At 33.1% G+C, this 15,015-nt stretch overlaps 3 protein-coding genes across 3 annotated transcripts in view; 1 reads left to right on the top strand and 2 right to left on the bottom strand.

The window, feature by feature from the left end:
• Nucleotides 1-958: 958 nt before the first annotated feature.
• LOC106472958 (glutathione S-transferase-like) lies at nucleotides 959-4,684 on the top strand (the record flags this gene model as incomplete). The annotated part of the gene is made up of 2 exons (XM_013933627.2): nucleotides 959-1,066; nucleotides 3,744-4,684. Coding segments are annotated over 2 exons (270 nt in total), but the record flags the coding sequence as incomplete, so codon positions are not given.
• A 311-nt stretch (nucleotides 4,685-4,995) lies between these two features.
• LOC111089280 lies at nucleotides 4,996-9,020 on the bottom strand. The gene is made up of 3 exons (XM_022401484.1): nucleotides 9,000-9,020; nucleotides 6,931-7,724; nucleotides 4,996-6,851 (listed from the first exon to the last, which is right to left on the bottom strand). Exons 1-3 carry the CDS (start codon nucleotides 9,018-9,020, stop codon nucleotides 6,542-6,544), a joined length of 1,125 nt encoding a protein of 374 aa, XP_022257192.1. The 3' UTR covers nucleotides 4,996-6,541.
• LOC106472957 (SH3 domain-containing kinase-binding protein 1-like) overlaps nucleotides 7,722-15,015 on the bottom strand; it is a 48,539-nt gene continuing 41,245 nt past the window's right edge. Inside the window, exons 12-13 of the mRNA XM_022401483.1 lie at nucleotides 12,588-12,787; nucleotides 7,722-11,981 (exon numbers count right to left, since the gene is read on the bottom strand). Of these exons, the coding sequence (XP_022257191.1) occupies nucleotides 11,829-11,981; nucleotides 12,588-12,787 (353 nt within the window). The 3' untranslated portion in view covers nucleotides 7,722-11,828. The remainder of the gene's footprint in view (nucleotides 11,982-12,587; nucleotides 12,788-15,015) is intronic.

The raw sequence follows: 15,015 nt of genomic DNA, 5'->3' as shown, positions 1-15,015 counted from the left end.
AGCTGCCTTTCCTCTAGTCTTACACTGCTAAATTAGGGACGGCTAGCACAGATAGCCCTCGTGTAGCTTTGCGCGAAATTCAAAACAAACAGGCAAACAAACAAACAAACAATTTTACTTTCTCCCTTGTCGCATTACCTTATTGTAAGTTACTCCTGAGGATGACGTAGATCACTTCGAAACATGAACGTGTAGAGCGATATTTTAAAGCGGAAGCCGTACGGCTTCAACAAAGTTTTTATTGTGTAAATATAAAACGTCGTTTTTAATTATTTATTATAATTTAAAAAATTATATATATATATATTCCAATAGTTAGTTTAATTTGTATCCAAGTCAGACATTACATAGCTCGGTATTTTAATATTCTTTAAACCACGCGACCCCGCTAGTTAAGCGGCAGTTTTAAGGACTTACCGCGCTAAAGATCGGGTTTTGGCATTCGTGGTGGGCATACACAAATAGCCCATTTTGTAGCTTTGCGCTTAACAAGGAATAAGCAAAAAATATATCACACAAAGAAAGTACAATAAAATAAACTAACAATTTAAAATATATATCATATCTGGTGAGAGTTAGTATTATTTGGAGCATATTCTGTGTTGTTAGTTGTCAAATGCACTGTTTTGTTATGATAGCTTATGAGGTGGACGGCGTTCCATCCTTTGTGCTGAAGCCAGGGGTTAAATTCTCCCGATACTCATTAGAACTCACTTGGAGCTGTAGGTGTTTTTATAGGAGTATGTTCAAATCTCACCACTAGATTAACAAAGAGATGGAGGTGGATACTAATGGCTAGCTGCCCTCCCTCCATTTTGTCAGTTCAAAATTAAAGACTTTTATGCACAAATAACTCTTGTGTATCTTTGTGCGAAAATTCTAAAATGAAAATATTCTATGAACTATTAAATTCAGCGAAGATGTAAATTACTTTATTTATATCTTCGATTTTTTCTAGATTGTGATTTGGAAGAAACTATTAGAGGAAGACATCCCTCCTTACTTGGACCATTTTGAAAAACTCCTCAAGAAGAATGAAGCAAACGGTGTATTTGTCGGTGATCAGGTGGGTGATGTATCGGTATTCATAGACTGATATCGTCGTCCTGGTTAGCAGCCTATACGATCACTTAAGTATAATTTGAAATTTGTTACAAATTAAAAAAAAAGAAAACAATATAACTAGTTTTATCCTGCGTTTTGGTGGTAGGCCGATATTATAATCTGTATCTTCTTAATAGAAAGGTTGATGACTGGTATGCTATTTACTCGCCTGGAATCTGTTACATTTGGATTTTAATAGACTAACTTATTTGAATGGGGATAATAAGGTTTTGTTGACTTCTAATGCAAGGTTGGCTGTATGTATTTTTGATAAAGTGGATGTAGAAACTTCTTTTATCTCTCTTTTTCTCATGAGTGGTACCTATTATTTTCAGTGGAGTAGGAAGAGGGCAGTAGACAAGAAAGCTTGGTCCCTCCAATAATTCTACGGAAGCCAAAATATCGTTTGCCCCCATTTGGTATTTCAAAATATTAAAAAATTGTGTTCCAGAGAGAGAGAAATGGCAATTACAAGGTGCCTCCATAGTTACATAACTTTAATTTATATAATATAGTGGAGATCATAGCACTAGTTGGCCATCTGCCTACCAAGAAAGTATTGTTCCATAATTGCCACATTTTTCTTTGACATGATGGGCTATTGGTATTGCAGCTTTGTGTGTTTGTTATGCTCCTGAATTCTAATTTTCCTTGGTGTTTTTATTTTTCCAATGTATTGGAGTTCACATTTGCAATGAATACTCAGTGTCTTTGCTCTTTAAATTGATTTGTATGTGTTAACCACAATCTTACTGTGTTGTGGCTTCGAAATACTATTTTGACTTTATGCTGTTTTCATGTCTACTGTACGTTTTCAGGGAAATATGATTAAGCGCATGTAATTTTCTTCTTACTTATTCTTAGTGCTTATCTTCTTTCTTTTCTTCTTTATCACATCTTCTGGATATCCATTGTTGATGAGGTTTGTAGTGATGTTTTCTTCTATCTTTTTGGCATTTTCAGGATTATAAATCAAACTGCCCCCATATTGTAAGGATGGGCATCACAGACTACCTAGTTTCAAGAATGGACATGATCTGTAATACTGAAGATGCTGAGAAGGAAGAAAAATACATCACCACAGCTTTTTTTACAATGTTTATAAAAAAAACTTGATAAACAAAATAAACAGAAAGAATAAGCAAGAGAAATTTAAAGATCAACAAAAGTTAGAATTAAAGATATTCAGACTTTGCAATACCTATCATGCCAAAGAAGAACATACAATAAGTTGGAATAATACTAAAATAATGAGATATAAATCACACATGAGAAAAAAAGTTGAATGAAGCCTACTACATTCACCTACCTAATAACATGTTCAGCCAACCTAACACAGAAATCATAAAAACCTGGATACCCCTCTTGAAAACATACAAATCAATTAGTTTACTAAAGACCTAACAAAGAAAACTGCAGAAGAGAGGATAGCATACCAACCTCTCTATAAATGAGTCCCAGATTAATATTATGGCCATTGCCACCAAAGAAATAGTCCTTCTCAGGATGTACCTGAAGACAGTAGAAAATTAGAAGCCAAACTCAGGAATTAGTTTCTAATTTAAAATAAAAATAATTAAAAAAAATAATGATTAGACTTAGGTCACACAGGCTATTAACCACGACAATGGTTGATGTCATATTGCCACAACTCTACTGTAAGTACTTAAACATGAATCTGTTTTTTAGGGCGTTGGCAAGGGTCTACTATCACACCCTATTTATAAACAGTAAACCATCGTATCATGTTGGCCTTCACTGTTGCTGATGTCAACTTATTCTATAAGCAGATTATTGTTAAAAGAAGTAAAACTGTCTACACTGAAGCTTAGTCTATCTTATCCAAACCTTAAACTTGTGTGGTCTCATCCCCAATATCTTCAGAATTAGCACAAAGAAGTTGGAGGCCTTTATCTTATTGATTTCACAAATAGTACTATCAACTTCGATAAAGTCACCTCTTACCCCTCTTTCCTCAAGAGAAAATATCTTAAACTATCCATAGAAGATAACTCTTCCATCCCTGGTATGATTATAGTAACCCTCCTCTGAACCCTTTCCAGTAAGTCAGTATACTAAATGAGAGCAAACTAATGATTTGTACAGAGATAATTACCTCATTCAACTTTTAATCAATATGTCCATTAAGTAAACACTAAAATTCTATAAGCTTACTACTAGCAACAGAACACTGTGCTGATAACTTGACTGACTTATCTAGTGTATACTTTTTTTTTTTCAGTTATGCTACAGAGTGATCCAAATTATAATAACCTAAAATGTACCATGTTGTACTTACTATAATTTAATGTTACTTGCCAACTATTTTTCAAACTTATCAATTGATACAAGTCAGTCTTTTTCTCACAAGTCCTTTTTAATTTCCTGATTTTTTTTTAACTGGATCTCTAACTTTCCTATAATTCTGTAAATTTTCCCATCTGTTAATTTAAACCTCTTGAACTTACAGTATTATCCCCACTTTCTCCTCTATATCCTTAGTAAGCCAATTAGATTTGATCATTTCTATTACACTCTCTTCTTTTTAAAACTGAAACTCAAATTTCTCAGTATATAAGTATCTGTGTACAATCTAAGTTCAAAATTTTTACATTCTGAAATTTTCTTTTTTCTTGCAGGTAACATACTGCGACTTTGGAATAGCTATTACCTTCCACGCCATCTCTCATCGTATGCCAGCACTACTTGATAACCACCCTCTGCTGAAGGCTCACATGGAGAAAATCATGGCTATCCCAACTGTCAGCGAGTATGCAGAAAAACGTGCACAAAATAAGTGATCACACTCTTAAACTTATGTAACTGCACAGTGAATGATAAATACTTGCTGAAAAGAACACATGAATGTTTTGAAACTAATTTATCCAATATCAAGAATTCTAATGGTTTGTTCCATTTACTGTGGTTTTCACTAACTGCTACACACAATACTGTATTCTCACATTACTAAAATATTTTTGAATCTATAAGTTCCATCATAAGTGCTCAATGTTTATGTTACAAACCACTGATGTTGGAATTTCTAGATTCCAAAACAAATGTTCAGAAAAAACCTGTTTAAAATAGTTAATATGGTGCTACCATTTCTAATTAGGCTCTGGTTTACATCTAATGAACAACATCCTTTTGGAAAATGTTGTTACAGTGAAACAATGTGCAAGGAAAACAATCCATGCATTAACCATTCCAGTTCTGTAAAAAATAAAAATGAAGATATTTACATTTACTTCTAAACTCCTGAATCCATCTTAAGCCTTCATAAAACCCCAAAAAAAGTTCTAATTCAAAATTAAATTTTTCTATGAATATGAAGTAACATATTAACAGAAACAACAGACCAAAAACGTGCTTATAATAGATATCTTTATTTGAACTCATATCACAAAATTATACTTTCAAACTGGGCATTAAGATTCATAATATTTCACCTGAAACAACAAAACAAGTTATTGTAATTAACAGGGTTGAAGTTAATGAACCCTGTGATTATGTTATAATTATGGTACCAGTAATTTCAAACTTGAATATTGTACAAAACATATCTGACTGGTTAATAAAACTGAATACTTTTACAGGAATGATACCTGAAATGTTTACTACGGGAAGATGTGTACCAGCATCACAAATGATGTAAATGTCTGATACTTAAGGGTTTATAACAAACAGATGTATGAATGAACAGGTTATTTCAAAAATGATTTTGTTTTTCCTACCACATCAATAACCAATCCATCTATAAATACTTCTTTATATTTCCAAATATAACTAGTGCTTGCTATACCTTTAATACTGTGTGCAAATAAAATAGCTTCTAAATTGGAATGGCACATAAACCCAGCTAATGCCTGGAAAAAAATAAAATACATTTCATTTAGGAGTCATTCCTTTGGAGAATTTCAGCTTGAAAGATCAAACTGCATTACAAAATCACTTCTTGTATTACTTAAACGCAACAAAGTTAATAACACTTGTCCCTATTCTATAAAAATCAGTCATCTGCCTTTAATCTTCTTCCACACACTTATATAGAATTATATCTGATCATGAGAATGGAATGAATATTCTAGAAAAATTGGAAAATGACAATATATATATATATATATATATATACATATATCTCTAAATCTAATTTTACTTTAATTATGAAGAGCAAGATAATGTTGGTATTCTATTATACAAATAATTACTTGAAATACGACAGAATGCAAAGAACATAATAAAACAAGATATCAATTCTACAGAAAATGATTTAGGTGTAAGAAGAACAGTAGAGATATGCTTTATATGTCAATTAAAAGAAAAAAGGATCTTCTTCATTTGCAAAACAGTTTATGTTGAAAAAATTGGTATTAATAAATTCTTACTTCTCTTACCCATATAGGCTCAAAATTCTTAACTTGCCAACAAATATTTTAAATCTGTTACTTCTAATAACACCTTTCCACAAATTTGTTATACTGGACAAAAAAAAATTAGTTAACTAATAAGTTCCAGTTAAAAGGCATGTTAGACTTCTTTTTTATAAAAGTCTATCATAAAAATAATGAAGCATCTTTTAAGGATAATATAGAAAGAATTAATATATTTTTTTAGTTTTAAATAAATTTAAATTCCAAGTTAGTATGTGAAATCAAAAACTTTTGACCACTTTTTTTCTTACTGTCAAACTCACTGTCAATTCATGTTCTTTCCATGAAGGTGAAATAAAGCAGTTCTCAGTTCTCCAAAATTCCAGAAAGAACATCATGAAAGAGTAAACATGTTTAATACATAAGAAAAATAACAAAGTCTCTCAAATTGATTCTGACAAGAAGCACTGTGAAGTTACAGAAAATGACAAATATTTTAATAACAGACAATTCTCCCACAGAAGACATATCACACAGTCTGATCTTTGTTACTGAGTTAATCTCACTTATGAAATCAGAACAGTAAGTCTGGAAAAAAAAATGACCATAAAACCAAAAACCTTCAATGCAGGACATGAACTATACGAGATTTGAAAAGTGCTTGTGCATGAGAACAATGACAATGTACCATATGATGGAGAATACTGTATTACAAAATCACATCATTGAGATCAGCTATCCATTATTTCTGAAAATGTTATTTTTAATCAAATTGGTCACAGTTATTTCACTGAATCGAAGCACTGCCTGTATCTTATAGATATAATACTGAATTAACTTATTAAAGACATCTGCACATTATATTAAGAAGAACAATCACATTAATGAACTGAACCCCCCCCCCCTCACCTACCCAAGATACTTTTGTTTGCTGTGGAAGCAACATGGATTTGAGATACTTTAGTTTGCTGTAGGAGCTACATGGAGCTGTAAGATACTTCAGTTTGCTGTAGGAGCTATATGGAGCTGTAAGATACTTCAGTTTATTATAGGAGCTGCAAAATATTTTAGTTTGCTCTAGGGGGAACATGGAGCTGTAAGATATTTAGTTTGAAGTAGGAGCTATGCAGAGCTGTGAGATACTTTAGTTTGCTGTAGAACCTACATAAAAGTGTGAGATACTTCAGTTTGCTGTAGGAGCTATGTAGAGCTGTGAGATACTTCAGTTTGCCGTAGGAGCTACATGAAGCTGTAAAATACTTTAGTTTGCTGAAGGAACTAAATGGAGCTGTAAGATACTTTAGTTTGCTGTAGGAGCTATGTGAAGCTGCAAGATAATGTAGTTTGCTGTAGGAGTAACATGGAACTGTAAGATATTTTAGTTTGCAGTTGGAGCTATGCAAAGCTGTGAGATACTTCAGTTTGCTGTAGAAGCTACATGGAGCTATGAGACAATTTTAGTTTGCTGTATGAGCTATGTAGAGCTGTGAGATACTTCAGTTTGCTGTAGGAGCTACATGGAGCTGTAAGACACTTAAGTTTGCTGAAGGAGCTAAATGGAGCTGTAAGATACTTTAGTTTGCTGTAGGAGCTAAATGGAGCTGTAAGATACTTTAGTTTGCTGTAGGAGCTAAATGGAGCTGTAAGATACTTTAGTTTGCTGTAGGAGCTATGTGAAGCTACAAGATAATCTAGTTTGCTATAGGAGTAACATGGAACTCTAAGATATTTTAGTTTGCAGTTGGAGCTATGCAGAGCTGCGAGATACTTCAGTTTGCTGTAGGAGCTACATGGAACTGTAAGACATTTTAGTTTGCTGCAGAAGATATGTGGAACTGTGAGATACTTTAATTTGCTGTAGGAGCTATATGGAGCTGTAAGATACTTTAGTTTGCTGTAGGAGCTATATGAAGCTGTAAGATAATTTAGTTTGCGGTATGAGCAACATGGAGTTGTAAGATATTTTAGTTTGCTGTAGGAGCTATATGGAGCTGTAAGACATTTTAGTTTGCTGTAGAAGGTATGTGGAACTGAGAGATACTTTAGTTTGCTGTAGGAGCCATATGGAGCTGTAAGATACTTTAGTTTGCTGTAGGAGCTACATGGAGCTGTAAGATACTTAAGTTTGCTGTAAGAGCTATATGGAGCTGTAAGATACTTTGGTTTGCTGTAGGAGCTACGTAGCTGTAGGATACTTTGGTTTGCTGTAGGAGCTACGTAGCTGTAGGATACTTTAGTTTGCTGTAAGAGCTATATGGAGCTGTAAGATATATTGGTTTGCTGTAGGAGCTATGTGGAGCTCTAACATATTCAGTTTGTTATAGAAACTACATGAATCTGTAACATATTTCATTTCACTTTACAAACTATAAGGAGATCTCATGTATTTGAATTTACTAAAGGAGATATAATACAACAGATTATCAAATAATGGTTCAATATTAAAATACCATTGTAAAACAAAACTAGTCTTTTCACTATCAGTTGTATCTGTAGAGATTTATTTAAAAACTACATCACTGGTCCACAAGGGGTCAAACTGAAAGACCATTCTAACATTTTTATGCTGATTATATCATGAATATTATATTTTCTTGATACATATTTGGCTTTCTCAAGATACCTTTTGTAAACCACTAAGAAAAAGTTAATTGATTATTCACTGATAAAAATATCAACAATGTAACACATACAGTGGAATGATACCAGCTAATCTGTATATAAAATATAAAGACATGAAACAAGGTATAATAACAAAATATTCATTTCAATTGAAGTAAAGAAAAAACATGCTAGTTCAGCTACTTATACCTGTTTATATTTTTCAAAAATACTAATATTGTCTCCAAGCTAGGAGACCATTAGAAAAATTTAAATGTTTTACAGAATATAGCACAATAACAACTAACTTGTCAATGTGTATGTGTGTGTGTTCATGGAGTCTATGTCTTATTATAAAACATCAGCCAAATTTGTAGAATTGTTAATTGTTGCTTTCAGCTTTATTTCTAGTATTAGATGTATTTATTTTCCATCCACTATGGGAACTCACAAAAACAATTAAATATATTTAGTTTTTACTTAAAGATCACAAGCTGTCAATAAACGTTCTGGGAATAATATATTTAAAAAGTTTATTATTATAGCCTTTACTCTCACTTAGCTTAATGAATACAAGTCGTAGATGACAGATTAAAAACTTGTTTAATATGCCATCTTTTCTCACCATTGTTTAATTCAAATTCATACTCATATCTGAAAAATCTAACATTTATTAATAAAAACAGATCAGAAGCCCCTATTATGTTAATTTAAAGAGGATTATCTTCATACAAGACTGTAGTTATTGAACATAAACTACTACTGAACTAATATGTGCTAGATAATTACACTGAACATGATATTTACTGGCAGTCATACTACTAAAGCTTCTTGATGAACTATAAAAAATCAAAAATATGCATGACCATCATTGGCAGTGAAAGTTAGTCATCATATAATGTGATTACTTCAAATTACAATTACCAAATTGAAATCTAAGGTCATTCTGAATTTCAAATACGACTACTTCACAGCATGTGTAAAGGAAATACAAACACTCATAAACTTGCCAATATGGACTCCAGGATGAAAGGAATTAATTTACCTTGAAAAGTCCCCTAGGTTTCAATGCAACAATAATGGCTCTAGTGTTTTAAGTGGTGCTTGTAGTTAGCATTTTTTCATAGCAAATCTTTCCAAAAATATATCCTAAATATCTCCCCCCAGAGAAACTCTTATCAAAATGTTCAATGTTTTCCCATTTCCCATAAGGTCTTTGTTAAATAACAAAAAAATCAGCTATATGTTTTTTACAGTAATGGAAAAAAGATATCTGACTTTTTGTTGTTCTTTTCAAATTCTGTTAAAACTGTAGATAAAGGTAAGGTCTAGCAAAATGGTAACACAAGGATGCAAAAGGTACTATTGGTCCAGACTATAATACCTCTGGTATCTCACAACAAAGATTACCATAAAATCGGTAAAAATATGAAACTTAACATTAACAACCTCTAAGTCAGCACTGGCGTATATCTAGTTGAGTCTAATCACATCAAAATCATCAAGAGATTCAGTGTATATGGACCAAGGATGAACCTACTTATCCATCTGGGTAATATCTTGTCTTCTTTTCTAGCATTGGTAAATCGTAAAGGATACAAAACTTTTTCACAATACAGGTCATATTCAACGTATGTAATACTGTGTATCTTGTGCACAGTTTCCATGAATAAGGTATTATTTCAGTAAAATTCTACAGGAAGTAAACTTTTATAAATTGCTACAGCCTGACCATCGATCCTGGATTGCAGTAAGAACACTTACTTATGACTCACTGTTATCAAAAATAAAGTAGCTTTGTACATAAGTTACATTAACAGCGACAGCAGCATTATACATAAGATACTTAGCCCTTAATGTAAAGCCACTAACCACCTTTCATAATTCTAAAATATATTCTACTATATTGCTGCTAGAAGTACACCATTCCATATCATCAAGAAATTGTAAATTAGATAAAGCTTTTGTATACTAAAACATTAATGCAGAGAAAGTACTCAGTAATCAATAATATGTTTAAAGTACAAAGTGGTACAAAACTATGTATTTATAATCAAGAAGTAGTGGATATTTTAGTCTCCTTGGAGATGTTTTAAATACATTCATGTATCTTTGATAACAGCTGCTTTTATGACTTCTCTACTTTACCACTATTTATCTTTGATAAAATGTGTCTGAAAAACTTATTTATTTATACCTTTAATAACATCTGCTTTTAAAGCTTCTCTACTTGTACCTTTATTTAATTTTGATAACAGCTGTTTTTAAAACTTCTCTTCATATACTTTTACCTATCTTCGACAACAGCTACTTGTTAAATTTCTCTACTTATATCTCTGTTTATGTTTGATAACAACTACCTCTGAAATTTCTCTGTTTATGTTTGATAACAGCTACTTTTAAAATTTCTCTATTTATATCTTTATTTGTATTTGAATACGGCTGTTTTTAAAACATGAATATCACAAGCTTATAAATATCACCTTAATAAATGTTTATTAAAAGTTAAGTTTTTGGTGAGGATTTACTGCTGGAAATGTTTTCTGTTGGAGACTTAGAGTTGCAATGTTACCTTGATGAAGCTCTATATCAGAGTTACAATGTTACCTTGATGAAGCTCTATATCAGAGTTACAATGTTACCTGGATGAAGCTCTATAACAGAGTTACAATGTTACCTGGATGAAGCTCTATAACAGAGTTACAATGTTACCTGGATGAAGCTCTATATCAGAGTTACAATGTTACCTGGATGAAGCTCTATAACAGAGTTACAGTGTTACCTGGATGAAGCTCTATAACAGAGTTACAATGTTACTTGGATGAAGCTCTATATCAGAGTTACAGTGTTACCTGGATGAAGCTCTATATCAGAGTTACAATGTTACCTGGATGAAGCTCTATATCAGAGTTACAATGTTACTTGGATGAAGCTCTATAACAGAGTTACAATGTTACCTGGATGAAGCTCTATAACAGAGTTACAGTGTTACCTGGATGAAGCTCTATAGATACAAGCTAATTTTACTATATGAAATACTTTCTTACATAATAATGTCACACAACTTTTCAATATTTCTGTCCAGTGAAGGGTCATCATTTAATAATTTCACATTAGTGTGTTCAACTTTTTTCTTTCAATAATATATTTTCCATTTGTTCCCAGTACTCTGTGTTTCAAAATCTAAAGTGAGTCTACAACAGAAACTTTTAGCATATAGAGAATATGAAAATATAACTTAATAAAATGATAGTAGGATATTATCTTCACAAATTACATGCTTATATGATCATATCATATGGATAAAATTGTTGATTGCTTCAGGCGAGCTAAGCCAACCTTATTTCATACATAGCATGCAACACAGAAAAAATGTTGAAAATGCAGCAACAGCTTCAGTTTCAACAGGAAAATGACTACTAATTAGCTAGATTGTACTTACATCCACTTATATAACTTCTGTGTTACCTCATTCAACCCAATTAGCACTTTAAAAACTTGAAATTCTTTCCAAAGCTAAGAAAAATAAATATACTTCAATGATTGCCATATATTCTTCTGTAACTTGTCCAGTTTTTATCCCACCACAAAATAATCAATACACCAGTCTGATTTCTTGGAACATCTCAGACTATCATGACTTGCAGACCAAATGAAAAATAATCTCCCATCACCATGGATGGTTTGGATAAGGCAACTTTGCTTCCTGAAATGATACAATTAAGCCACATTCTATTCAGTCTTGTCTAGTTTTCAAACTGTAGATGTTAATTTCTTTATTCTGTCAAGCTCTACCTGAAGTACCATACGAAGTTTCTTCTCCTCATCAACCTCTTTCATGAGGTCCACAACAAGCTTACCGTAGTGCTTTCTCTGCATCTCTACCGAATCCTCAAGCTGTTTAACCTGGCAATATAATGTTAGTTTCATTACCTGATATGTTATGTAATTCCATTACTTAGTCTTAATTTGTTTATATGGCACAGTAATCACCATTACTTAACACTAACTACTTTACATGACGACTTACACAACCCAATTACCTAACAATATCTTCTTTCCTTAACACAGTACGTAACTCCATTATTTAAGTTCTTCAGCTCAATGATGTAATATAATATGTCTAAACCCAAAAAACAATCATTATAATAGAAATGCAATAAAACCATTTTATAATATAATTTACCTGCAATTTTTTGATAAAGACAGGCAAGCATCACAGTTAAGGCTAGTTTTTAAGTCTCCAGTACCACTATTGTTTTGAATATGTGCAGCGATACTGTCACTTGGTAAATACAAACTTGTTAGTTAGCTCTTTGTCAAGTAGCCACTTACTGACTTGCCACACAAGAGTTTGACATGCCATGTAACAAGAAAAACTAAAATGGAAAATTTAATTCATTACCAGTTTACATCCTAACTATTTCTGAAATTTTGTTTTGTTATTTAAGTACTTTTATTACCACAAAGTATTTATTCTCATCTAAGAAAGAATACTATGGTTGTTCTTACTTGTTTCTGAAGTTCATTATAATCTCCCTTGTTGACACTTGTGTTTTTTAGCAAATTCATCTCTTTCTTCAAGTTGTCCACTTCTTGCTGTAAAGTTACCACATCAAGGCTAAAAGATGATGGGCAGTGAGTAGAAGGAGAAAACCGAGCACTACTGGACAATGTGGGACTTGGAACTGGCTTGATCTTAGGCTTATTATCTGTTAAACAATTTATAAGTTATTAGGATGACTCATGCAGAGGAACAAAAAGAACATCATACCAGGAACAGACTCCTGTTCTACTTCTTATAACTCATTCAAATAATAATGATTAGGTTCAAGTAAACAATAAGTTGCAACTTCTGTAAGAAGTCGTATTCCACAAATACCAATTATAGCCTCTACAAAAAAAAAGTAATCAGTTTTGCTCCACGCATATCAGGCAAAATCTTTCAGCTTCTAGAAACACAAAAATGACAATAAAAACACACATAAAAAGGTTAATAGAATTTGTATTAATTGTAAAAGATTCAAAATGGTACTTCAAGATCATTAAAACAAAACTTAACATTTTCTTACACACAAAATGTTTTCCAATAGGTATTTACCTCTACTCACACAAAGCTATCTCGATCCTGGTTTGCCCTCTAAACACCGCTAAAAAATGTTCACTAACAGTGCACTGGTCATTTACATTCCTTCATTTTTGCAACATTTCAGAACACGTGCTGATCATGTGACAATTCTCCACCAATCATACTGCACCATCTATACTAGTACAGCTAGCTCCCTCTACTATTCTAGCACGATCCTCAACTTCAAAAATTGGCATGTACAAACTAGAAACACCAGCTTATCAGTGGAAAAGAAGGGTGGGAAGTGGATGAGTAGAGGTAAGTACCCATCGGAAATACATTTTCAGTGTAAGGAAATGTTTACTTCCGAAACAGCACTACTGCCACTCACCCAAAGCTAGAATCCCACACTGCAAAGGTGGATGGGCTGGTGAAAACATGATAGTATTCAATCAAGTGGAGAGCAACTTCTTTGAAAGAACAGGTGTATCATAATAAGAAAAGAAGGCAGGCACACCTGTGGGGTATAGCACTACTTCTGGAACAGGTATGCTCTTTGCCCAGTAACAAACACAGTAATACATATAGGGTGGAATGTAATGGGCAGGCACCATAGCCTCAAGAAGGACATTCACAGCAATGTTCTGTGGAGAAGTGCTATATAACAATGATGTGAAACAGCACAGCAAGGACAAAAATGGAAAGACTAGTGTGTAATCAACTACAGGCCCAAATAAATATGTGCCAAGGGTAGAGTCTCTGGGCACACCAGAGCAAATCAACTGCTGTCCAACCCGGCAAAACATCCAGTGGAAATGCCTTGTATAGGATATTATGAGCAACAAGAGTGATCCTCCTTGTCAAAAAAACATCCATGGGAAGTGCCTTGAATAAATAATTTGATGAAAAATTGTCAGATAATTCATAATCAGTCTATTTTCAACAGATAGTGCATAATTCGTCCACATATGTAGCAAGTATTAGCATGGGACACAGTAATAGTTAAGTCATAGTAAGGTGCCTGATAATGTGATACAAGTATACAAGGCTAGGGCTAAAGGACCTTAGATTGTAAATGAATAGGTCAAGTACAGTCTGCCTGGGCAAAAGCATCCAAGGGATGTGACTTGTGATACATTGTCAAGTGGGGTCTATTCAAGCAAAAACATCTAGTAGAAGCACCTTGCATAAGTTTGTAAAATCAACAAGTTCAGTCTGCCCAGGCAAAAACATCCATGGGAAGTGTCTTAGATGTATAATAATATGGCCAAAAACATCCAGGGGAAGCACCTTTGAATACGTCAGATTATGCCAAGTGCAGTCCATTTGGGCAGAAAACATCCAGTGGAAGTGCCTTGCATAAGATACAAAGATCAACAAGTGCAGTCTACCCAGACAAAACCCAATGGGAAATGCCTTGGATAAATAGGATTAGGTTAAGTGCGGTCCACCCAAGCAAAAAACATCCAGGGGAAGCACCTTGGGATACTATTGAGTATGTCAAGTGCAGTCCATCTTTAGATCCAGAATATTATGTTATTGCATAATCAATAAGTATAATGATGATAGCCCTCTTCTCATGAATGGATACATATGAGCTATGAACTTTTATTTAGTACAGTCTCCATGGTCCACCTCTCAAACAACTGGGAAATGGAGCCCGAAGAAACAACACACAGGAAACAGTGCAATGGGTGTCTGCAACTGCCCGTTTCAAAAAGCAGAAAGACCACACTTGTAAGAATCATGGGTCAATAGGGATGGGCATAAATCCCCATCTGTTTTATTCATGAAGTCATGACTGACGATCCTTGATATATGAAACAGTGATGAAAAAAACACAATATATATATATATATATATATATATATA

This window comes from Limulus polyphemus, unplaced genomic scaffold (assembly GCF_000517525.1).
Source record: "Limulus polyphemus unplaced genomic scaffold, Limulus_polyphemus-2.1.2 Scaffold5771, whole genome shotgun sequence".
Taxonomy (NCBI): Eukaryota; Metazoa; Arthropoda; class Merostomata; order Xiphosura; family Limulidae; genus Limulus; species Limulus polyphemus.
The sequence above is the reverse complement of the archived record's forward strand: the minus strand, read 5'-3'. Positions and strand labels throughout refer to the sequence as shown.

What these genes read in the sequence shown, in the direction of transcription:
- LOC111089280 (XM_022401484.1), bottom strand. Translation starts at nt 9,020, where the DNA reads ATGACCTTAGATTTCAATTTG. An exon ending in TGACCTTAGATTTCAATTTG is followed by an intron (nt 7,725 to 8,999) that starts GTAATTGTAATT and finishes AGCTCCATATAG; the next exon opens with CTCTTACAGCAAACTAAAGT. An exon ending in AGCTCATACAGCAAACTAAA is followed by an intron (nt 6,852 to 6,930) that starts ATTGTCTCATAG and finishes CTGCAAACTAAA; the next exon opens with ATATCTTACAGTTCCATGTT.